The 24,060-nt window shown below is 40.9% G+C and overlaps 1 protein-coding gene across 1 annotated transcript in view; it reads left to right on the top strand.

The window, feature by feature from the left end:
- The window catches only part of prkd1 (protein kinase D1), a 68,413-nt gene that overhangs the window by 29,383 nt on the left and 14,970 nt on the right, over positions 1-24,060 (top strand). The window contains exons 2-8 of the mRNA XM_073827145.1: positions 1,486-1,624; positions 13,994-14,125; positions 14,217-14,377; positions 18,065-18,088; positions 20,796-21,003; positions 22,940-23,017; positions 23,548-23,746. Coding sequence (XP_073683246.1) covers positions 1,486-1,624; positions 13,994-14,125; positions 14,217-14,377; positions 18,065-18,088; positions 20,796-21,003; positions 22,940-23,017; positions 23,548-23,746 — 941 coding nt within the window. The remainder of the gene's footprint in view (positions 1-1,485; positions 1,625-13,993; positions 14,126-14,216; positions 14,378-18,064; positions 18,089-20,795; positions 21,004-22,939; positions 23,018-23,547; positions 23,747-24,060) is intronic.

Genomic DNA, 24,060 nt, shown 5'->3' with positions numbered 1-24,060 from the left:
GATTAATTTTTTTAATCTAGATTAACCTCACTGTAATCTTGGAATTAATCTAGATTAATCTAGATTAAAATGGCTAATTTGAATTCTTCCGAAGGCATTCAAATATGTGTGCTACCCAAGTAATGACTAAAAGTAAGTCTTTGAGAACGGGTTTCTCAAGCCAGGTGGTGCATTAGACCAGGTGCTCATCTCCTGTTTCCAAAATGCATCACAAACTGCTTGACAATTGCATTTACAACACAATTAACTATACAAACTTGTGTAACCAACTATTCCTACACTGCATGTACTTCTGCGTAAAAGGCTGCGCGACGTGTTAAAAACACAGACGCGCACGAGCATGGATATCTGCGTGCATAGTCTTCGGTTAAACTGCGTTGTTTTTAGAAGCGTCAATTCAGTTGTTGCATATAGTTTAATGTCTTTATTTGGGGATTATCAAAGTAAATTATAACGCACGTGCCCCAGTAAAAAGGGTCTAGCAACGCCCCTGCCCTGAAGCAAACCCGGCGGCTTCATAGCTGCATCCATGTTAGCACGTCTCGTTTGATGTGGTAATTTCACGGTAGGCAGACACACAGGTTCGAAGACTCGTTCTAGCCCCCTACAGTGCCATTCGGCTAGGTATACATCCGCGCTAAAATATCAAGGTGAAAGTCATCATAGCTTGCATAGTATACCCAACCCAACTTTGAGAATAGATTAACGGCGATATTTTTTTTATCGCCCGATAAGAGTCTCACGTTAACGCAGCACATTAACGCCGATAACGGCCCACCACTATATATATAATAGCTGATACTCAGTGCAGAGTTACATACCAGCATATTTTTGCATGCATGAATTTACAGATTGATGTCAGTGTAAATGCAAAGTCTGACTACAAGTTCATTGTGACAGCCAGAGTAGTTTTTATTTGTGATCTTTTTGTTTGTGGTGTAATAAAAGCCAAATAGCTTAGATGTGAGTACCCTTTGTGAATTGTGTAGGTTTGAATTGCCATTACATGCAGGCCTTCTCTGCAGTGTTGCTGCAACTCAACCCAGCAGGGATCAATAGGGAATGAGGCTAGTGAGCCATTTCCCCAGCGGTCTACACGGGTCAGTCAATATGTTGCTCTCTTCTTTTGACATTGAATTGATTGTGAGGCTGCTGTTCGTAAAACTGTTTAGGAGCAGTCAAAAAGAGAGAAAAAAGGGAAAAAAAGCATTTAATCCTGCAAAATCTGCTTTTTGTCAGTCAGGTTTGTCCCATGAGCATCATAATGTGGTTTCTGAGTACTTTTCAACAGCTGAATGAATAGCTTCAGTTATGAGAAATGTTGTCTGTTATTTGAATATGTGGGCAGGGCTTTTAGACGCATTATATGTCTGGCATCAGATGAGACACGCAATGTAAGCTAACCATCATAAACTACACACCACCACCACCCACTCAACATAGCGGCAAAAACACCTGACAGACATCACTTTTCTTCCATCACAGTTTCCAGAATGTGGCTTCTACGGGATGTATGACAAGATTCTTCTTTTCCGTCATGATCCAAACTCAGAGAACATCCTGCAGTTGGTGAGGTGTGCAGCTGAAATTATGGAAGGGGACCTGGTGGAAGTCATTTTGTCAGGTAAGTGGCGCGTCGCTCAGCATGTAGTCATGCCCTTAGGTGCAGATGTACATCCATCGTTTTTTTCATTTGTGGCGTAACACATTGTTTTATAGATCAGTTAGACAAGACACTGTGACTTTGCCGCAACACCCGCCAAAGTTTTTGCAGTCTGCCACACAGCAGAGTGCGATTCCTGTGCCATCTCTGACTGTTTTTTTGTCTCTTAGTCCTTCCATTTCCCACTCTGGAAAAGTTGATGTGCATCCAAGTTTTGATGCTGCACCCGGTGTGAAAACCGGAGTTGCTTTGCTGAGGAAGCGATGGAGGTATCGCATTTAACACTGCTAAAGTGTTTCTACAAACACTTGGCAGGCCTTCCCCTTTCTTCCTCCCCCTCTCCTCCTTGTGCTATGTCAGGTAATTGAGTGAAGTCTATTCTGACGAGATAAAGCGAGGACTGACACCTCCTCTACCCCCCAGCCTCTCTACTAGGTCTGGTGTGTTTCTCTGTACTTGTGCGTGTCTGTGACAAGATGAATCAGGTGATTAACACACCCAGATGCACACATTCTCATAGACAAGCCTTTGGGAGACCGGAGTAACACTTCTCAATGACACACTTGACAGCTGCTTTCACTGTAAAGTAACACAGAAGAGTTTTACAACTGTCACAAAAGTAAGGTCACCGGTTATTAATTATGACACCCCTGAGGGACCCAAGTCACTTTTCCCGAACGGAATAATTTCACTGGTTACTCGCGCAAAAGTAAATCAACGGTCCAGCTCATAGTTTTCCATTACTGATTAAAGTATAAGTTCACTTCCAGAATAAAAAAATCCTGATAATATACTCACCCCCTTGTCATCCAAGATGTTCATGTCTTTCTTTCTTTAGTCGCAAAGAAATTTATAGTGGACATCAATGGTGGCCAACGTTTTGAAGGTCCAAAGTGCAATTTCATTGCAGCTTCACACTATCCCAGCTGAGGAATAAGGGTCTTGTCTAGTGAAAGTCGCCATTTTCTTTAAGCAATAAAAATGTATATACTTTTTAACCACAAATGCTCGTCTTGCACCAGCCCGACCACACGCATTACGTAATCATGATGAGACGTGTTGAGGGCTGGACAATATGGCAAAAAATTTTAATAATTTTTTCAGAACGTTTGACAGATTCTCTTTTTAAAGGGGTCCTATTATGCTTTTTCACTTTTTGAATTTTAGCCAGTGTGCGGTGTGTATGTTAGGGCATAAAAAAACATCTACAAAGTTACAAATCTTAGAGGAGATATTTAGTTATAAAAAAAAAAAAATCAATTTTCAAGAACTACAACGAATGGCTCCTTTGGACTACAGCATTTGTTTTCCAGATGCTATGATGTCACAATGTAAATCCCGCATACGGAAATTTGAATCATGGACGAGGTGCGGGATTCGCCTAACTTTAGCGTTGTAGCATGGACAACCACTTCTGGGATGCTTCAGCGGGCGGCTCGTATAAACGCAAACATTGACTAATGTGTCCGCAAACTGCTCCAGTAGCCATGCTGAAGCCGCGATGTTGACGTGTGCAGTACAGAGGGTCGAAACACATGCGGAGCTGCAGCTGATGTAAACACAAGCATTGACTAGAGTGATGGTCATCGGTGTCTGCGTCTGCGCCGAAGACACCGGGCATGTAAATAATAAAATAAATTAGCACAATAATTATAATATCATGTATCGGCGATCTCGCAGGCTGACGATAGGACCAATACTACTGTAGCGTATTATTTACTAACTTTCCATGCATCCTAGGTGTATATGACTTCCTTCTTTCAGACGAATACAATCTGAGTTATATTGAAAATTATCCTGGCACTCCCAAGCTTTAGAACGGCATAAACTGAATGGCATAGACAAGTGTTTCTCTTCATCAGTCCAAAACAAGTTGATCTATAATAAACTGTCCATATTAAAATATCCATATTTAAAACGTAAAAATCACTTTAATCTAGTTTGCGCAGTTGTACAGGGGACCTGCTGCTGTGGCAGGACTGAAACGCTGTCTAAGCTGTTCGCCAATCGCAATGCAGTGGGACAGCTAACCAATCACAATACATTTAGTTTTTCGCAAGGCGGACCTTCGTCAAAACCCAGAACGAATCGAGCCATTTGTTCCAGCCTGGGGAGAAAGCTATTGTAATAATGTAAATATGTGAAATTTTTTTGAACCACCAAGCATGAGAGCATGTTCTAATCTACCCCAAAACAAAATAAAGACTTTGTAAAAGAGCATAATAGGAACCCTTTTAAACTAGTCAGCTTGAAAATGTAACTACAACATGATTCAAGTGACTTGTTCTTTATTAACTCTCTATTTAAAGAAAATTCTATTACAAGTGCAGCACACATGAAGTTGTCAACATGATGTAAATGTTAAGAAAAGATGCATGAACTACAACTACATCTTGTACAAACTTGCCTATAAATATTATATGTTAAGAAATAATACAAGGAAAATGCTTAAAAAATCTCATAAGTCAAGGTAATTCAAATTCAAAATGACTGAAGGTATAACACCGGTAGACTATTATTAACTATAAATGTTGTGTGAAAACAATGAACAGCGGCTTTCAGCCTGTTACCATGATACAAACATGAAATATAAGACATACAGTAGTAGTTCTTTAACTTTACAGGTTTTTATTCAATTGCACTGCTTTTCCATAGTTTTTTTTTAATGTAAACATAGACGTGTTTGACTGTTGCACTTGCGTCTCTTGCAGCATCTAATGTATGAAATGGCTTTGTAAAAATGCCGTGCTTAAGTTAAAAGAAGTTCAACTTCCATCTTCTTCCATGTGTTTCCTATTCCACTGCCCGCATTGCATCTTTGTCAACACAAAAAGCGCATTCTGTGTGAATGGCTTCTAGTGATATGAGTGCATCACACGCAGTGATGGGCAAGCTACTTGGAAAATGTAGTGAGCTAAGCTAACAGTTACTCCTCATTAAATTAAGCTTAACTACACTAAAGCTACAGCCTTGGGTAAAGTAGCAAGCTAAGCTACAGCATCATGGCAAAAGTAGTTCACTACATCTAAGCTATTTTATAAATTTCATTTTTCTATTGAACCAACATCATACCAAGTCAATGCTCTCTCAGTGTCACGATCTGGGCTGTGGGGTTTTCCCTCAGCCACCTGAGGTCGCTGTTCCCTGCATTGCACTTCCTAATTGTTATCACCTGTCTTTGTCATCAGCACTCATCACATCCACAGCTGTTCACAATTATCATTTGTCTTTATAATCTCCACACTTTCACTACCCTGGTGAGTCTGCATTGTTTTCATGTATCCTGTCTTCTTCGGTGTTTGTATCCCAGCCTTGATCTAGTCGTGTTTGTGCCGTGTTGGCCTTTTGTTTGTGTTTGTTTGTGTTTTGTTTTATTTAATAAATCCCTCACCTGCATCTGGACCCAGACCCTTTCCTTCTCCGTGAAAGAATGCAGACTCCAAAGATGGGTCCAGCGGGGAGGATTTTTTTCGGGGAGGCGAAGCTTCCCCGTTTGGCGGCGGCGGACGTGCGTTTGGGGGTGGCGACCACCCACTCTGTTCCCGACACGGCGGGAATGTCCTTTGAGGCGGCGTCGGATACTCGCTTCGAGTTCATCTACGCCTGCCTGGCTGAGATGGACGCTCGTAGGGCCGAGACTGCACGGATGCATCCCTGCTTTGCGGTGGGGGCGGAGAGGCTCTTCCGCGGGGAGACGGAGGTGTCCGTTGTCTCCGTTCCTGACGCGCAGGTGACCACGCCCTCTGTTCCTGACGCGGCGGTGTCCGCTATCTCCGTGCCTGACGCGGCGGTGTCCGCTATCTCCGTGCTTGAGGTGCCCGTGACTGTGCTCTCTGTTCCGGACGCAGCGGTGTTGTCCGCTATCTCCGTTCCTGACGTGGCGGCGTCCGCCCACTCTGTTCCCGAAGCAGCGGCGACCGCTATCGCCGTTCCTGATGCGGCGGCGACCGCTATATCTGTTCCCGATGCGGCGACGTCCGCCCACTCTGTTCCCGAAGCGGCGGCGACCGCTATCTTCGTTCCTGATGCGGCGGTGACCGCTATCTCCGTTCCGGACGCGGCGGTGACCGCTTTCTCGGTTCCGGACGCGGCTGTGACCGCTTTCTCTGTTCCTGACGCGGCGGTGACCGCTTTCTCTGTTCCTGACGCGGTGGTGACCGCTCTCTCTGTTCCCGATGCGGCGACGTCCGCCCACTCTGTTCCCGAAGCGGCGGCGACCGCTATCTCTGTTCGTGAAGCGGCGGCGACCGCTATCTCTGTTCCGGACGCGGCGGTGACCGCTTTCTCGGTTCCGGACGCGGCTGTGACCGCTTTCTCGGTTCCGGACGCGGCGGTGACCGCTCTCTCTGTTCCGGACGCGGCTGTGACCGCTTTCTCTGTTCCGGACGCGGCGGTGACCGCTCTCTCTGTTCCGGACGCGGCTGTGACCGCTTTCTCTGTTCCGGACGCGGCGGTGACCGCTCTCTCTGTTCTGGACGCGGCGGTGACCGCTCTCTCTGTTCCGGGCGCGGCGGTGACCGTTCTCTCTGTTCCGGACGCGGCGGTGACCGCTCTCTCTGTTCCGGACGCGGCTGTGACCGCTTTCTCTGTTCCGGACGCGGCGGTGACCGCTCTCTCTGTTCCGGACGCGGCTGTGACCGCTTTCTCTGTTCCGGACCCGGCGGTGACCGCTCTCTCTGTTCTGGACGCGGCGGTGACCGCTCTCTCTGTTCCGGACGCGGCGGTGACCGTTCTCTCTGTTCCTGACGCGGCGGTGACCGCTTTCTCTGTTTCTGACGCGGCGGTGACCGCTCTCTCTGTGCCGGATGCGGTGGTGACTGCTGGCGTTCCTCTGGCGGCTATGCCAGCTCACGTTCCTCTGGCGGCTAGGCCGGCTCGCGTTCCTCTGGCAGCGGTGCCCGCTGACGTTCCTCTGGCGGCTATGCCAGCTCACGTTCCTCTGGCGGCTAGGCCGGCTCGCGTTCCTCTGGCAGCGGTGCCCGCTGACGTTCCTCTGGCGGCTATGCCAACTCACGTTCCTCCACTGCACGGGCCTGGCCCGCCATCCCTCCCCCTGATTCACCTTCCACCGTTCCTCCTCCCTCCAGATGGGTTTTTTTTTTTTTTTCGTTGGAAACGTCTGGAAGCCGTTCCGTAGGGGAGGGGTAGTGTCACGATCTGGGCTGTGGGGTTTTCCCTCAGCCACCTGAGGTCGCTGTTCCCTGCATTGCACTTCCTAATTGTTATCACCTGTCTTTGTCATCAGCACTCATCACATCCACAGCTGTTCACAATTATCATTTGTCTTTATAATCTCCACACTTTCACTACCCTGGTGAGTCTGCATTGTTTTCATGTATCCTGTCTTCTTCGGTGTTTGTATCCCAGCCTTGATCTAGTCGTGTTTGTGCCGTGTTGGCCTTTTGTTTGTGTTTTGTTTTATTTAATAAATCCCTCACCTGCATCTGGACCCAGACCCTTTCCTTCTCCGTGACACTCAGTGATCAATTAAATTGTCAGTCATACAGGCATACAAGTTCAGTTTAATTGTTCATTCAACCACTCTTCCAAACCAATTTGGCAACAAAAATCAGTATCATGTACAGGGCTTGAAAATAAATAAATAAATAAATAAAAAATGGCACCAGTTTCAGAATATTAAACGAATAAAACAGGGAAAACATGAAATTCCACAACAAATCATTTAACTTTAACCTTGTTCAGAACAGAACAATGATGAAATAAATAAATAAATAAATTTGCCTAAACAATCCAAAACAAATGCGAAACTGAAAGTAAAGTTGGGTTTATGTAGACTACCTCTCTTGCCACAAATACAAATGATCCATTTCTGCAATGTATTTGAAGCAAAATTATTATGCATTGGGTAAGCTTTGTACTTCATGCATGTTGACGGAAAATATCATGATGAGCAAAAATGTGCCACAGGACCGGTGGTCACGCTGAACTGCATGTAATACACACTATTTAAATTGACTAGTGTAACTTTTGGGTGACTGTGTTTTATTTTTCAAATGAACAGGCTGCAGTGATAGTGTGCGCATAAGACACCGGCGCGATCAAACAGCTGAATAGCATATTCTGTCATTTTGGTCATAGTAAAGGCATAATTCGATACTGCAAAGTCCAAAGCAGTTTGAAGTATCACGAATATTAGCAAAGATTATTAGAATTTGTTTGTTTTTGCTAAGAACGAACCGAAACATTTTGCCTTTCGCCATGAATTTGACACCCACTCCCCATCTCGTACTTCTGAGGTTTGAGATCTTCCCAGAGCACTAACCTGCTTCAAAGACTAAAATCAAGGCGCCTATCACTAGTTCTAATACTACGTTTTGCATTGCAGATTATACAGTTTTCTGTTGCTATGTGGGCGCTCAGTTTTTTTCTGACATTTAGCTAAAATATAAAGATTCAGCGCTTCACATAAGCAATTTGGTTGTGTCGACAACAAATGCTAGACTATGACACACGAATGCAAAAAAATCCCATTAACCTTTATAAATACAGTGCTGTATTATAAATACAGAAAACATGTACTTTTCAATCAACACTTCTTTATTTACCTCAAGTCTGCAAACACGCTGAGATGCTTCAAACTGCGCGCCGCACTTCATTCACGAGAGAGGCGGTAGGAATAATATGGTTTGACTGACAGTTTAACGAGCCAATGACGTCACGAGGTTTAGTGGTGGTGGCGCCGCTTACTGACCCAGGATCAGTGATCCGTAGCAGTTATATTTCCGATTTGAGCTTAAAGTATAGAAAAATATATAGCTTTTGTTGACGCTACCACGCTACTTGATCAAAATAATAGCTTAGCTACTGAAAAGCTATTTGATTCAGAAAACAGCGACGCTACCACCACGCTACTGAGAAATGTAGTTAAGCTAGTAGCTTCACTACTTGTAGCGACGGTACTGCCCAACACTGATGACACGTGAACGGTTAATCATATGCGCCGACATGCGGTTGGATCGTTCTTTTCTCTTTACTGTTATCATTGGCCTATTGCCATATTATCTAATTCTAATGTTTGGTAATATTTTTATTAGTGGTGGGCCGTTATCGGCGTTAACGTGCTGCGTTAACGTGAAACTCTTATCGCGCGATAAAAAAAAATATCGCCGTTAATCTATTCTCAAAATTGGGTTGGGAGCTGGGTCTAAACTACGCAAGCTATGATGACTTTCACCTTGATAGTTTAACGCGGATGTATACCAAAGACTGTAGAATATGGTCGCGCGTTTAAGTCTCCTCCGCCAAAACACAGACGGGGTCGCATCGTCCTCCATTCATAAAAACCGAATCTACTATAGCGAAATGGCACGTAAATTCGTCGTTTTTTGGATTCATAAATCAAATGTTGGTCAGTCACTTAATTCAAATCGCGATATGGACTAGTGTATGTGAAAACTGAAATGCAAAAAGACCGTTTTAATATGAATCCGATATGTTCCGTTTGCCTAGCTGTACGTATGCATTGCGGAGACGAGCTTTTACTACACGCATACTGAAACACACGTGACGCTCCCGGTAATCTTTGGCATTTTCATCTCACATGAACAGATAAACTCAATCTCCCAAACTGCTGTGAGTGTCACTTATACCGTTTCATTTGAGAAAACTAGCATCATATCATACTGTATGACACAGAAACTTCACGGCAACCTGTCAAAATAAAAGTACGGTGTAACATGTAATGGGCTGGGTAGGTGTTGACGTTAAAAAAAACACAATCTAATAGGGAGAAAAAATAATTTCATTGTTAGTTAGTTAGTAAACACAAGTACATCTAATTGAACATAATTTATTTTCATCAACAAATTATCATAGAACAGCTTTATGAGCTTTATGATCCATTCTCAAAGACTTTAAGTCATTATTTGGGTAGCACACATATTCTGAATGCCTTCAGCAGAATTCAAATTAGCCATTTTAATCTAGATTAATCTAGATTAATTCCAAGATTTAATCTAGATTAATCTAGATTAAAAAAATTAATCTATGCCCACCCCTAATTTTTATTCAAAATCACAATTCCTCGATTTCTAAAAAATAAAATTGTGGCAAAACATTAAATTCGAATTAATCTATGATATCTGAAAAATCGCCCTAATGTTAAAAAGGTCATGCATGATGTAGGTGGAAGTATTGTCCTAGTGTTCACAAAGCGAACGTGCAAAGAAAGTCAAACGCACTTATAAAAAAAGGTAAAACAACGATGTTGGGCGATTTTGAAGTTGAGATTTTTCGCCCTACCCCACAGACGAAGATCTAATTAACTATGACTTTTCCCTTAATAAATTCTTATTAATAGTTAGTAAGGTAGTTGCTAAATTTAGGTATTGGGTGGAATTAGGGATGTAGAATAAGGTCATGTAGAATGAGGCATTAATATGTGCTTAATTAGTACTAATAATTGGCTAATATTCTAGTACTATGCATGCTAATAAACAACTAGTTAAGAGACCATAAAATAAAATGTTACCAAAATGTAATTTTTTAAAAAGAAAATGACAGATCATTTTACTAAATAATATTGTGTAGAGCCCTGTGAAACTGCATTGAAACTGCAGTTTGGACCTTCAAATCGCTGGCCACCATAGAAGTCCATGGAGAAAATCTTGGATTTTTATTCTCCTTGAACTAAACATATTATTTCACAGCACTTTTAAAGCCTAAATTAATTCTTTGATCGCAGTAAAAGAAAATCAGAATTTGCTCACCATATGGTTTTTAAAGCAAAAGTTGTGTGCTTTGTAATTGGCCTGAATCTGAAAAAGGCGCAACGAGCGGGCCAATAAATGCTGATCTCTCGGATTATCACTTTGACAGTATCTTCTACAGTAATTAAAAAGAGCAGCGCTTCATGAAAATATGACCTATGCTTTCTCTGCTGGGTCTCTACCCAGTCTGTTGCAGTCCTTAAAGTCTGCTTGAAGTCTATTTTCTGCTGGATAAATTTAGAGTAACCACGGGTTGGCTTCAGTGAAGCGCGCTGACAGGATGTTTGGCTGTGCCTGGATCAACATAATTGCAACCGAGAAAGTGCATGAAGATACAAGCGCTATACAGAACGTGTGGGATTAATATCCATCCGAATATTGATTAAGAAGTATGCGTGTGCCAAACAGCGATTGCCAATCGCAGACCAGAGAGTGTTGGACCAGAAAACTTCCCATTTCCACCGGCAGCGAGGAAAAAAACGACGGGAGAAACAAGTATTTGCATTAAGTCAACTCAGGATGCCTTTTCAGCATCATACTCATTTCCCTGAAGCATTTAATGACAGTTTACAGGTAGTTCAACTTGCAAACATATCTTGGCCTTTAAACAAAAGGCAAAACAATAATTTGAATGAATTGAGGTAATTTAGCTGCAGAATGGCTAATCAGAATGTATTCTACTTGAGCGTACTAGGGGAAGCCATGTTGGAGAGGAGGCAACATGCGTGTGTTGAGGCAGGCAGTTCTCCCGCTGCGCTCGCCACTCAGCCGCTATTGGTCCTGTCAACATGCAGCCAACAAGAGCCAATCAAAACACTCCAACCACCCCAAAAGCTTCCCTTTCATAGTACAATTTGCAAATATAAATAAAGCTGGGTTTGTTTGGAAGAGTTTGGATGGCAATTAAAATTCGTCATAGCTCTGGATTCCGTTCTGTTCTATAAGATTACGCTGTGCTGCGCAGAGTATTATTTTTAGAGGTCCTGAAATATATGGTACAGAGATGTCAAGCAGCTCTTAATCCGCTTCTTTGTTGTATTTTAAAGCTCTCGAACGCTCAGAACGAGTCCTTAATTAATTAGTGCTTGACCACAGGCCCCTCTAAAGGGACCACCATCTCTAGCCCATTAACCCTGACAGACACACGGTCTGCCCATCTGATTAGAATTAGGCAAGGCCAGAGAGCCTGCTGCCCAGGCCTTGTGGCAGTTCTGTGGAGACGGGAAAAGCGTGCCAGACTGGCCATTGATAGATTGGATTTGGCCCACCCTCTCATCCATCTGTACCCCAAAGATACACATGCCTTGTGGGAGCTCGAAAGAGGACGGTTCATAAAATAAAGATATAACTCCCTCTGCAACATTTGTTTGCCTTTTTAATCATGACATGTTTACTCCGTGCTGCTGGGATTAAGAGCAAAGCAAATTCCCTCATGAAGTCGAAAGTCCAAATAATGCAAACAAAAATGTGGTTATTTAGGCGAGTTGTTATAGGAAAACAACTTTAATTATGGTTTTAAGTTGTAAATTGGAAATTAAGTACTTGGGATGATCTATGACTCACTTCACTTGAACAACCACAATTACGCCCAAATAACAGATGTTTCAGAATTTAAGGTTGTCAAAACTTGATGTCTCTCATCAGGTACTGCATATCCTTTAATGAATTACCAAGGATTTACATTGATGCGGTTTTACCAAAGCAACTTCAAATAAAATGCACAATCACGTTAATTGCAAGTATCAGGTCAGTTAGCTGAGAATAATGAAAACGATCAAATCTGAGGTAATTTGATCCGTTTTAATGTTGTAATTGTGAAGTGTAATTGTGGTTGTTAAAGTAAAGTGAGTCACGGATCATCAAATGTTGCAGATTTACGCAGCTAATGAGAAACCCTGAAACTATCACATATTAACAGACAAAAGACTCACGATTTTCAGTTTGGTTAAATGTCAAACAGTTATTCAGTAACTGTTAAAACAAGTAAAAGGATAGTATTTGGAGTAAAAGCCCACATGCTGTTGGGGGTAAAGTGACATGGTTATTTTGTAAGTATGTTACTTAAATGTGTCTCAAGCTTCTTTCAGCATTTCGTTTTGGACAAATTATGTTTCTCCACATAAATAATTATAATACACATTTTTTAATATAATATTTACTCTACTATTATTGTGCTCCAGAGCAAGACACAGGGGTCATTCCTGTTATTCAGTAAAAATTATAATGCTAGTGTTATAATTTAAGGACACATTTCTATGAAAGTGTACAGCACAGAAATACACTGTGGTCAAGCTCAGGCACTTTATTAATTATAGCTTGATTATTTGCTTATTAGCGGGGTGCCTTACAGGGTGAAAAAAAAGAGCTAAAATTAGAATTGAGAGTTGGCTTACATGAGGGTGTCAACCTAATTTAATTTTAGATTAATTTTTAAACAGTTTATTTAACTAACTTTTTATTTTGTGTGCGACAAACCTGCTAATACCACAAAACATGAACGATTACATCAAACTGTTACACTCAGAAAAAGGTACTAAACTGTCACTGGGGCAGTACCCTTTCGGAAGTTACGAATATGTACCTTTAAGGGACTGATATTTAGGGATAAATAAGGTAAATGTGCTTTTTAGCTTTTGTACTTTAGGATACTGCCCTAGTTACAACCTTGTACTTTTTTCTAAAAATTTAATGTACTGGTGCTGTTTTCACTTCCTGGAAATTTCCTTAAATTTTCTCACCCCTATGTCATCCAAGATGTTCATGTCTTTCTTTCTTCAGTTGAAAAGAAATTAAGGTTTTGGAGGAAAACATTGCAGGATTTTTCTCCATATAGTGGACTTCAATGAAAACCAACTGGTATCCAGCTCTACATGATCCCAGGCAAGGAAAAAGGGTCTTGTAAAGCAAAACGATCTGCCATTTTCTAAAAAAAAAAAAAAAAGATTTATATACTTTTTAACCACAAATGCTCATCTTGCACTAGCACAACTACACACGTGATGTAGGCAGAAGTACAGACCCAGTGTTTACAAGCGAACGTGCAAAGAAAGTTAAACACCTTTTACAAAAAAAAGAGGTCACCACAATGTCAGACGATTTTGAAGTTGGAGGAGAAAATGAAATGGAGTTTTTCTGCCTTCCCTACCTTTTTGAACCAAGGTACACAGATGAAGAACTAATCAAATTTTTTTTTGTTTTTGACAAAATGACAGATAGTTTTGCTTTACAAGACTCTTATTCCTCGGCTGCGATCATGTTAAGCCATTTGAAGCTTCATTGAAACTTTAATTTGGACCTTCAACCCATTGGCCACCATTAAAGTCCACTATATGGAGAAAAATCCTGAAATGTTTTCCTCAGAAACCTTCATGTCTTTTCGACTAAAGAATAAAAGACATAAATCATGATTTGTTACATCTACTGCAACACAAATGTATTGAATTATTTACGGTCATGTAATTGTGATAAATGAAAACTGGCTTATATGATTTCTCTCAACCAAATTGTGTACTACAACATATTTCCTACTGGAAGCTACTTTGAATCAAAATATATGATAAATTTACATTTCGCTTTTGTATGTGTTGTTTGAATCTTTCAGCCTCAGCTACTGTGGAGGATTTTCAGATCAGACCTCACGCCTTGTTCGTTCACTCATATCGAGCTCCAGCGTTCTGCGATCACTGTGGAGAGATGCTGTGGGGTTTAGTGAGGCAGGGGCTTAAGTGTGAAGGTAAATGTCTAAACATTCCACTTCTGTCAGCATCACATTAGCATAAACAGACCACCATGATAATGGTCTTTTGTCACCATCTTTGTGCTAGGCTGCGGGCTGAACTACCACAAACGGTGTGCCTTCAAAATCCCAAACAACTGCAGCGGCATCCGTAAACGGCGACTATCTAATGTGTCCCTCACTGGCCTAACCAACACTCGCTCTGTGTCTGCTGAACCATCTCCCAGCACCCCTGACGAAGCTTTACTGGTGAGTTTGATGACAAAATTAGTTCCACACCATACTTCATCAAATGCTTGTTCCTCAGTTACAACATAGAAAAATCAAAAAGTTTGGGATCAGTAAGATTTTAATGTTTTTTAAAGTCTTTTCTGCTCGTCAAGACTGTGTTTATTTGATTAAAAATACAGAAAAAAACAGTAATATTGTGAAATATTATTGCAATTTAAAATAGTGGTTTTCGGTTTTAATAGAATTTAAAATAAAATTAATTTCTGTGATGCAAAGCTGAATTTTCCGTTGGGCTGTCTTGATTAAAGAGTTTTCTGGTCAACTAGTAGTTGTTAATTTTAAGCATTAGTCGACTAATCACACGTTTATTAATAAAGGAAAGAAAGAATTTTCTTTTTAATATGCTGATTTGTGACCCTACAAAACCTTAAGTCTTAAGTAGCATGGGTATATTTGTATGAATAAGCAAAAATACATTGTATCGGTCATACTTTTTCGGTCAAAATGATCAATTTTTCTTTTATGCAAAAAATCATTAGGATATTAAGTAAAGATCGTGTTCCATGAAGACATTTTGTAAATTACCTACCAAAAATATATCAAACTTAATGTTTGATTAGTAATATGCATTGCTAAGACTTTAGTTATATCTCTGCCAAACATTGTCCTATCCTAACAAACCACACACCAATGGAAAACTTTTTTATTCAGCTTTCAGATGATGTATAACTTCAATAAAAAAAAAAAAAAGGACCTTATGGCTGGTTTTGTGGTCCTCGGTCACATTTATTATCAATGTTCAAAATAGCTGTGCTGCCAAATATTTTGTTGAAACCTGTTGTTTTTTTATTCAGGATTCTTTGATAAATAAAACATTAAAAATGAACAACATTTATTTAAAATAGAAATCTTTTTTAACAATATACCCTAACTGTCACAGTTCTGTCAGTTTATGTCTTTGGTTTCGCCCGTTGTCTCCCCCTGTTGATCTGTGTCATTTGGTTTAGCCCATCATTACTGTGATTCCCTGCACCTGTCCTTGTAATTAGCACACTCTTTATAAGTCTGTTTGTTTCTTGAGTTTACTGTCGGTCTTTAATCGTTACATGTTTATCGTGTGTGGAAGTGATCTTTGTTCCTGCCTGTATACCAGAAGATTATATTAAATAGTGTTTATTGTTAATCTCGTCTCGTTTCATCCAGCACTTGCACTTATAACAGAAAGACCGACCTACAACAGTTTACCCGGCAACTTCCCCTGCGTTTCTTTTCTGTTTTTTCTCAGTGTTTGTTTTTTCAGTTTATTATGGACCCTACTGTTCTCCTGATCCTCCTGAGGCAGGGGGAATGCTCTCTTGAGGACCACACCCGTGACTATCTCCTCCTGGCAAACCATTTCAGCTTCCCGGATAGCAGCCTCTGCAACTTCTACTTCATCGGACTGAATTCTACCACCAAGGCGCTGCTATCCGGGGAGGGTCCTCAAGAGAGCCTGCCGGATTACATCGAGTGGGTGCTGGCGTCCTGTCAATCATCATGGATCATCGACTTCGTTGAAGAGGACGTCAGCCCCACTCCTGACCCAGAACCCAGCCAACCATCACCCCGACATGCGGAGTTGCAGCCCGAGCCCACCGACGATGGAGAGCCAGAGCCGAGAGCGACAGAGCCAGAGCCGGACCCATCGGACCAGGTGCGAGAGCCGACTTCAACATCCGCGACGGTGGAGTATGACGTGGAGCAAGAGAGGGCGATAGAGAGCCCTGCCCACTGCACCACAACTGGGGGTGAGCTTGAGTATCATTCTGGGGATCTCATTGACTTTTTTTCTGAAATATCCGTCTGTCCTGACTTTCCTGTCTGCCCGGAATTCCCACCCACTCACCCTCTGTCATCCACTGCCATGTCTGTCTGGTCACCGCTGTCCCCTGACAGCCCCTCAGCTCACCCTCAGCCCAACATCTGTGCAGTGGGCTCGCCGTGGGGCTGCCAGTCTCCAACGGCGTCTCGGCTGGAGGATCCCTCAGCTCCTTCCTCCAGCCTCCGAGTCCAGGACTCCGCCTCGGCCCTCCGACCCTGCGGTTCCACCACGGCTCTCGACGCCCTCCTCTCCACCGTCGCCCGTCGGTCCACCAGCTCCACCGGGCTCCATCTTCTCTCCGGCTCCGCCCTGGTCAGTTATCGTCCCTCCGTCACCTCAGGACTCTGCTCCTCTGGCTGTGCCTCGTCGCGCCGTCCCACCGGCTCCTGCGGACTCCTCCCTCCCTCAGGCACAGCCTCCATTCTCTGTCGCTCCAGCTCCGCCACGGACCTCCAGAACTCCGCCTCCGCCTTGGGCGCCAGAGCCTATTGTTCCACCTTGGCCCTCCGGATCCCCGGCGTCACCCTGGATCTGCGGCTCTCCGCCTCGGGCTCCTCCTGCACCTGCTCCGCCTCTGTCGGTCGGCCCCATGGAGTCGGCGGTCCTTCCTCCACCATGGCTCCTCCCTCCGTCAGCTCCACCGTGGGCCATCATCATGGCTGTGGTCTGGGTCCTGCGGATTTCCTCCTGCCCCGGGTCCCTCCTGTTTCCTCACTGGCTCCTCCCACCGTCGTCGCCCCCTTGGACTGTCTTGTTTGTCACTTGGACTTTTGTTTTTGTCCCCCTCCAGGGGTTGCGTCCTCCGCCAAAGCCTCCTCCATGGACTGTTTTTCTGTTTTTTTCCGCTCTTGTCTGTATTGTTTTTCTTTTTCTACGGCGCGAGGACGCGCCTATTTGGAGGGGGGTGTAATGTCACAGTTCTTACAGTTTATGTCTTTGGTTTCGCCCATTGTCTACCCCTGTTGATCTGTGTCATTTGGTTTAGCCCATCATTACTGTGATTCCCTGCACCTGTCCTTGTAATTAGCACACCCTTTATAAGTCTGCTTGTTTCTTGAGTTTACTGTCGGTCTTTAATCGTTTCATGTTTATAGTGTGTGTGGAAGTGATCTTTGTTCCTGCCTGTATACCAGAAGATTATATTAAATAGTGTTTATTGTTAATCTCGTCGCGTCTCGTTCCGTCCAGCACGTGCACTTATAACACTAACGTTCAAAGTTTGGAGCCAGTAAATATTTTAAAGAAATTAATGCTTTTATTCAGCAAGGATGTGTTAAATTGATCAAATGTGATAGCAAAGAATTAAACGATAGAAAAGATTCTATTTTGAATAAATGCTGTTCTTTTTAACTTTTTATTCATGAAAGAATCCTGAAAAAATATATCACGGGTTAAAAAAAAAAAAAAATTAGGTAGCACAACTTTTTCCAGCATTGATAATAAATCAGCATATTACATTTCCGAAGGATCGTGTAACAGTGAAGACTGGAGTAATGGCTGATGAAAATTCAGCTTTGCATCACAGAAATTAAGTTTTGAAGTATATTACAATAGAAAACTGTTATTTTAAATTGTAATAATATTATACCTTGATGAGAATATTAACCCCAAACTGTTGGACGGCAATGTAAATGTTCAAATATTAAATACAAACTACTTGAATCTTACAAATACAAGTTACATTTCCCAAATACTGTCTGATGTTATGACGGATCATAGATTTGGTCCCTGTTTGTTCACCCAATGCTAGTGCTACATGCTTGTCCTGTTTATTAACACTACTCATTCTCTGTCTGTCTGTCTCTCTCTACCTCTCCCCCACACATCCTTTCATTCCTGCCCAGTCTCCTGTCAGTCCTAGCATGGAGGTAGGCACTAACTAATTCAGCTCTAACTAACCGCCTTGTGATATTTTGTCTGTCATACACCCCCAGTGGTATGCAGTATGAAACATGAAATCTGTTTCATCTTTTGTTTTGAAGCTTATTAAGCCAGATATAGAGCTCTTTTCTTCAAGTGGTTGAGACATTTCAACCTGACACTAGAAATGTTGTGGTACACATGTAGAGTTTGTTTGAAGAAAACTGTTAATCGGCTGCTGACGGGAGAATCAAACATCTGTTAACTTCTCTCTAATATGTTCCCTACACCTAGACAGGTTACAGCAAATGAACTGCATCTGTACTTTAGCTGAACTACGATTGCCTTACCTTCCACGTGAATCTACTTAAGGCCTTTGGTGAAGTGTACAACATGGCAACAGGAAGCTATTGATCATTTTCTTTCTTTAGAGCACATTGAATAGTTGATTATGCACACCTGCGTGATGTCAGATCTATTCACAACAGGTGGTAAGACATCTGCATCTCTGCCAATCAGCAGCACATTAAAGATCAGCTTGATGAGAAAGTTGTTGTTCTGAGTTGATGCAAATTCATCAAAGCTCAGCATATACAACAATCTCCCCCAGCATGAACCTCGTAGAGCCCTTGTGTTTTTTGTTCACCTAATCGACAGCGGTGTGGAGCTGACTTGGCTCGGGTTAGTACCTGTGAGTTTGTGTGACAAATGAATACTTCTGATTTGCTTTTGATAGCATTTGCAAAATTTAACATCTGCCGAAAAAGCACAGTCACAGGTTTCATCCGAAATGTTTCTTAAATTCAACCCGGCTAGTTGTCACACACATTACTCTAGTGAATAGTTCTCATGATGGGTTTATTTTTGAAAGATTGTTTCTGTATAAATACATACCTTAAGGCTTGGCTGAAAAGTATTAAAAAAATAAACATGTATTGCCCAGGATAAATGATATAGTTGTTTTGTGACAACATGCCCCAGTAGTCACATTCTATGGAGGTAAGTTGTCACAATGGAACCTGCCATTAAAAAAACCTGTTATATTATAAGCTTTTCACAAAAAATGCATGCAGTATTAAACCTAAAACAATTACTGAAAAATACAATTACTGAATCGCATCCAAAATAAAAGTTTTTGGTTAAATAATATATGTGTGTATACTGTGTATATTTATTATGTATATATAAATACACACACATGCAGAATATATTTTGAAAATATTTACATGTGTGTATATATATATATATATATATATATATATATATATAATATGAGTCAAGCACAAAATTATTCATACTCCTGGCAAATTCTGACTTAAAGTTACCTTTATTCAACCAGCAAGTGTATTTTTGACCGGAAATGACAGAGGCTTCTCCCAAAAGATAGTAAGACCATGTACAAGAGGCATCATTTTGGAAAAAATGATCTTTAGCTCCCTCCACAGATTCTCAATTGGATTTAAGTCAGGACTCTGGCTGGGAAACTGCAAAACGTTAATTTTTTTTTTGTTTGCTAACTATTTCTTCACCACTTTTGCAGTGTGTTTTGGGTCGTTGTCATGCTGAAATGTCCGCTGGTGCCCAAGGCCAAGTTTCTCTGCAGACTGCCTGATGTTGTTTTTGAGAATTTTGATGTATTGCTCCTTTTTCGTGGTGCCGTTTATTGTGATTAAGTTCCCTGGTCCAATGGCTCAAAAACACCCCCAAAACATTAGGTTTCCTCCACCATGTTTGACAGCGGGGATGGTGCTCTTAAGGTTCTCCTTTTTTACACCAAATGGCTACATCATTGTGGCCAAACAATTCAATTTTTGTTTCATCTGACCATAAAACAGAAGTCCAGAAGTCGTCTTCTTTGTCCAGATGTGCCTTATCTGGAGAAGTGGTGTCCTCCTTGGTCTGCGTCCGTGGAACCCAGCGGTGTGCAGTGTCCGTTGGACTGTCTGTCTTGAGATGTTGCCACCAGCAGAGCCCAGATTCATCAGGATGGCCTTGGTGGTGATCCTTGGATTCTTTTTTACCTCTCTCACTATCCTCCTGGCCAGCACAGGTGTTACTTTTGGTTTCCGACCACGTCCTCTGAGATTTTTCACAGTGCGGAACGTCTTGTATTTTTAAATAATACTTTGCACTGTAGCCACTGGAACTTCAAAACATTTAGATATGGTCTTATAGCCCTTTTCTGACTTGTGAGCAGCCACAATGCGCAGCCGCAGGTCCTCAGTGAGCAGCTTGGACTATTTGGAATGGTATAGAACTTTGGATTTTCCTATAGACTGTGACAGTTTGCAAAGGGTATGAATAATTTTGGACATGCCACTTTTTGTTCAAATGTGAATAAAAACAATGATGCCTCTTGTACATCATCTTATTATCTTTTGGGAGAAGCCTGTGTCATTTCCGGTAAAAAAAAAAAACAAACAAAAAAACTTGCTGGTTGAATAAAAGTAACTTTAAGTCAGAATTTGCCAGGGGTATGAATAATTTCTTTTTTTTTTTGGATGTGATTAATCACAATTAATCATTTAAAAGCACTAAATAAAACAATTGGTTGACAAACAAAACCTGTAAATAATTTCATCACAGTGTGACAACTTGCCCCAATATAATCCAACAGTTTACCCTGACCTGACATTTAAAAAAAATACAAATGTACTGAGAATGCAGTTAAATCTCTGACTATGCGTCACGATACACTACATTATTTGTTCACAGCAAAAAACACCATCAGACATCTTTCCTGGAAGAGGCCGCTCCAACTCTCAGTCCTATATAGGTCGGCCAATAGAGTTAGACAAGATCCTGCTGTCTAAAGTAAAGGTGCCACACACATTTGTCATTCATTCCTACACGCGCCCCACCGTTTGCCAGCACTGCAAGAAACTCCTCAAGGGCCTGTTCCGTCAGGGACTACAGTGCAAAGGTACGAGCTTATCCTCAATATTCTACGCTAAAATATTACGCTTTATTGTCATACAGTAATTGTTTTAGTATCTTATTGCTTCGCATAATAATGTGCCTCGTCTAAATCCCCTCTGATCCTGATGTTTCTGTGTAACTCTGTAATAAAACTGTATTAACTCATCTGAGCCACCATCGGAGAATGATTACTAATTGCTGTGAATCATTACTTTGTCCAGAAAGCATAGCAGTTTATTCACAATATCCATTAAAACTAATTACACAAATTATGGTAAGTACACAAATGTGTTTAATATAATATTCACTATAATTTCTCCAGCAGATATGATGTTTTGCTGTTATATAAATGATGGACTGTGTTAGATAATGAGGCTCAGTAGGGCTGTGTTCAAATTGAGTACTGCATACTTTTTTTTGCATATTTTTAAAAACATAAATAATATGAAACAGTATGACTATGCAAATATTGGCTGAATTTGACATGGCATATGACTTAATATTTCTGTCACATAAAGATACACCATGTTCAGAGTTTAATTTAATGCATGCTGGAAATAAATACATTTTATTAATTTGTAATCCACCTTTATGTAATTTGGCAATATGGTAAAATAATCATAGACCAGTTTCACAGACTTTGATGATGCATTTCCACAGTTATTAACATTGTAAAAAAATATTTTTTTGTACACTACCAGTTGAAAGTTTTGAACAGTACAATTTTTTATGTTTTTTAAAAGAAGTCTCTTCTGCTCAGTAAAAACTGTCAAATTTTCATCAAAGAATCCTGAAAACTATCAGTATCCTGTACTCAACAGTTTTAAATATTGATAATAATAATAATAATAAATGTTTCTTGAACAGCAAATCAGCATATTAGAATTAGGATCGTGTGCCAGTAAAGACTCGAGTAATGGTGATAAAAATTTAGCTTCGATCACAGGAATAAATTATATTTTTAAATACATTCAAATAGAAAACAGTTCTTTTAAATAGTAAAAATATTTCACAATTTTATTGTTTTTGCTGTACTTTGAATCAAACAAATGCAGGCTTGGTGAGCAGAAGAGAACATTAGAAAAACATTAAAAATCTTTTGGCTGGTAGTGCACTGTATATATTTTTTTAAATATATTGTACATTTATAACACTAATAATTTGTGTTATATTACCTTGGCATTAAATTTTCTTTTTTCTTTTGCTATTGGAGCAAATAGAAATCCAAAAATTATATTGGTTGTAGTTTCCATTCATCTCTATAGAAGTTTACCCTGGATTTCTGCTTCTGACAACCCTGGCAATTTATAAAAGGGTCCGTTGCTAGTTTATGGCATGTTAAATGCATTGCATTGTGGGAGACGGCACTTAGCACAGTCTGCTATGGTTGTGTCCTCCTGGTAGTAGCTCAAATGTAGTACTCAATGCATAAATTAAATCTGCTGCACAGTAGTACATTCTATAAAAATAGTATGCGTTGTATACATTAATTTCAAAACGTGTTCTATTATTAGCCCATTAGATGCCAGTATGTAATGTATTGATGCTTGCTTTACAGATCCTACGTTCCGATAACACAGCAACTATCAGTGTAACAGATCACAGAATTTGTTGATCCTTTTGTGTCATCTAGAACAGAGCACAAATATAAAGTGACGCAACAGCTGCTTTTTATATACAATGTGTTTGTGTAAGAGGAATATATGCCATGTGCCAAGCAGTAAAGAGTGCAGTTGGCTGGGCTGTTACAAACAGCTTTAATGTTCATGTGTTCAATGTGCAAGGTCTCAGCCTGTCAGCCACCAGCACAACAGGAACTCATATGTTTATGCGCCAGATTGGTAGTAAACTCTCTCCCTCGCTCCCCCCTTTAACTCTTTCTCCCACTCTCTGTCGCTCTGTCATTCTTCTCTACTCTCTTTTCCCTCACACTGTCTCAGATTGCAAATTCAACTGCCATAAACGATGTGCACCCAAAGTGCCAAACAACTGCCTCGGAGAGGTGTCAAGAAACGGAGGCAAGTCTAACTTTAGCGTCTCCATGCGATTCAGTGATCAACACAGCAGTTTGACGACAAAAACAACAATATTTATTTGACTGAACATTAAATGCATAACGTGCACAGATGAAAAAAACTAGGGTAATGTTGTACAGCTAAATCTGTTTGTTTATATCACTTATAATTGTTGAGCTAAAATTGATATTCTTAATCATTTAGTTTATTTGTTATAATACCAGACCAATAAAAATGGAATTTCTTTCTGTACATTAACAGTAAGCATTAAATCTAATGCAAATGCTAAAGAGCATAATGATATAACTGCAATGGGGACTATATTATAACATTCCCTATTTATATTATAATATGATTTTATTAACTGTACTTCTCTGAATGGAAATTTGAAACTGCTCATTTTCATGTTCCGGTTTCTATGGTTGGTGGTGTTAAACTGACAGCTTTTTTACACACATTATGCACCGTCTGACTTACTTTGTCTTGGTTTGCTTTCCTGTTCCCTCCAATCCTTTTCTTATCGTGGCTTTTAGACCTGTTGAGCCCCGGTGCTGAGTCAGATGTGGTTATGGAGGAGGGTTGTGATGACCATGATGGGGACAGACATAGTCCACTTATCGATGACATGGAAGAGTCTCTGGTGGTAGACTCCGCTGGTCTTTTGGAAGCTGGACATTGTGAGCTTGGAGATTTCCAAGACCAAGATCCAGATGAATCCAACAGAATCATCAGGTACCTCCTTATTTGTCCAAAAATACATACAGTATCACACACTCGTCTCAGTCAGTGACTGCATAAATAAAAAAATACTGAATGCAGACTAAAGAAATAAATGACTGCAAATACTACTACGGTTCAAAAGTTTGGGTCAGTAATGCTTTTTTTTATGTTTTTACAAATCAAAATCAAAATACAGTAACAATTGTAATTACAATTTAAAATGTATGAAAACATTTGGGCTGGTCAGTTTTGGGGGTAATGCATTATAAGTAATGAGAGTTGTGTATTTAGATTACTTTTTTTAAGTAACTAGTAAAGTAATGCAT

The sequence above is a fragment of the Garra rufa genome, chromosome 21, assembly GCF_049309525.1.
Source record: "Garra rufa chromosome 21, GarRuf1.0, whole genome shotgun sequence".
Lineage (NCBI taxonomy): Eukaryota > Metazoa > Chordata > Actinopteri > Cypriniformes > Cyprinidae > Garra > Garra rufa.
Note: the sequence above shows the minus strand (reverse complement) of the source record. Positions and strands in the feature narration are given on the sequence as shown.